Here is a 2,307-nt window from a genome sequence, read left to right on the forward strand (position 1 = left end):
ACCTACAACACATATTGTAGTACATTTTTGTAAGGTGAGGTGAAGTCTTGAGTGAAAGCTGGTCTTCTACTGCTCTTCCCTACAGCTGAGCACTTTAGATTAATAACATTAATAATGTAGTAATAACATGACGTCTCCAGCCACGACTACAGCAGTCCAGTCTAACCTTGTTCTTCATGAACTTGGAGTGGTTCTTGTAGACCTCCATCTGCCTGAACTCTTCTCCATGGCTGTCTGTCTGCACCAGGCCATTGCTCTTCATGGTCTGGATCTCGTCCTCCAGGTCTCGAATATTCCTCTCCAGCGCTGTGATTTTGGTGTCCTGTGTGGGACACGGCATGAACAGAAGAAAATACATGTTATGGAGAAATAACGTCAAACAGATCTCTCAAAGAACAGATAACTGCACCCCACCCACCCACAAGAAATGAAATTAATTAATAAAATAAATAATAAATTAATTACTAAATAAAATGAATTAATGAATGAAAAAATAAATAAATAAATATAATAAATAAATAAATAAATAAAAGAAATAAATAAAAGAAACAAATAAATATAGCAAATAATTTTGTATAGATAAATAAATATAATAATTAAATTATTAAATTATTCATAAAATTAAAAAATAAATACATAAATAAATTTAATAATTAATTATTTATTTAATTAATTATTAAATTAATTAATTAATAAAATAAAATAAATGAATAAATATAAATATATAAATAAAACAAATGATTAAATACAATAAATAATTTTTAGAAGTAAATTAACATAAGAAATTAAATAATCAATTAATTAATACAATAAAATAAAATGAAATAAATATAATAAATAAATAAATGTAATAAACAAACATAATAAATAAATAAATAAATAAATAAATAAATAAATAAATAAATAAATAAATAAATAAATAAATAAATAAATAAATAAATAATTAAGTGTGTGCATGTGTGTGTGGTACAGTACAGTACCTTCCATATGAAGTCAGGCTCATAACACAAAGCTGGTGTTGTTCTCTGAAACACAGAATATTACACATAAATAGGAGTATGAATATTAGATAAGAGTGCATATGATATGTGTGAAAGAGCATGAGCGTGACAGCTGCTGTTGACTCACACACACAACACTATCACACTTACACACACACTCACACAAACACATACATACAGTCAGACAAACACTCACACATACACACACACACACACACACACACACACACACACACACACACACACACACACAAGCAAACACCTACACAAACACACACTTGTAAACATTCACACACACATTCATACACACATGTTAAGTCTCGCTCGCTCACACACACACACACACACACACACACACACACACACAAACACACAAACACACACAAACACAGACTCACACACACACACATATATACATACACACAAGTTCACAATTACTCACATACACACAGACACACACACACACATTTTCAAACACTCAGACACACACTCACACAAAACATTCTCTCACATACTTATTAGCACACACACATATATACATACACACAAGCTTACACACACTCACATTCACTCACACATGCAAACACGCAGACACACACTTACACACAGGGTCAGATACACAGTCACAGACACATACACTCTTACACAAACACACATACAAACACTCACATACACAGTCAAACAACACACTCACTCTCTCACACACACACACACACACACACAGAATCACCACAGCAGATGAATGAATCTATTTGACTATAGTAGAGTTTAAGAGCACTACAGTGTGCACTATGACTCCCTATCGTATGTTGTGATGTGTGTGTATAATACCTGCTTCAGGTGTAGAGCAGGTGTAAGAGCGCTCACCTTCACACTGATGACGGTGTTGAGGACTTTGGTCTGTGTGGTGTCGGTGACGGTGTTTCTCCTGTGTAACTCCTGTGGAGGAACTCGATAGAAACACGGATGCCGACTCGTCATTCTCGCACACTTCTTAGTGCCCTACACCATCCTGGGGATCACCTGCGCTCGTCTTAAACAGATGAACTGCTCTCTTCATGAGACCTAAGCTGGATATTTGCTCTCAGTCTAGGTTTCCTCCTCTGCATGTCATCTCTGTGGACTCTATCTATTATTCATTTTCCTTTTTAACTCTCTGTCTTCCTTCCCTCGACAGTGTGTGATCTCTGTAATAATGACACAGCCAGATGGTGAACGGAAGCCGAAATCAATAATTCATACCGGGGTGTTTTCACCTCACACTGTATAAAAACATCATGCAGCTACTTAGAAACATGAGTTCACC

At 34.9% G+C, this 2,307-nt stretch overlaps 1 protein-coding gene across 7 annotated transcripts in view; it reads right to left on the reverse strand.

Annotated features, from left to right (window-relative positions):
• Positions 1–2,085, reverse strand: part of LOC101883379 (ELKS/RAB6-interacting/CAST family member 2-like) — a 26,776-nt gene extending 24,691 nt beyond the window's left edge. For all 7 annotated transcript variants that reach the window (XR_012384817.1, XR_012384816.1, XR_012384814.1 and 4 more), the window contains exons 1-3: positions 1,869–2,085; positions 981–1,025; positions 167–322 (exon numbers count right to left, since the gene is read on the reverse strand). Coding sequence is in view for 2 of the 7 variants with exons in the window: in XM_073911337.1 (XP_073767438.1) it covers positions 167–322; positions 981–1,025; positions 1,869–1,982 (315 nt within the window). In the remaining 5 variants the exon portion in view is untranslated. The remainder of the gene's footprint in view (positions 1–166; positions 323–980; positions 1,026–1,868) is intronic.
• Positions 2,086–2,307: the final 222 nt, after the last annotated feature.

The sequence above is a fragment of the Danio rerio genome, chromosome 8 (assembly GCF_049306965.1).
Source record: "Danio rerio strain Tuebingen ecotype United States chromosome 8, GRCz12tu, whole genome shotgun sequence".
Taxonomy (NCBI): Eukaryota; Metazoa; Chordata; class Actinopteri; order Cypriniformes; family Danionidae; genus Danio; species Danio rerio.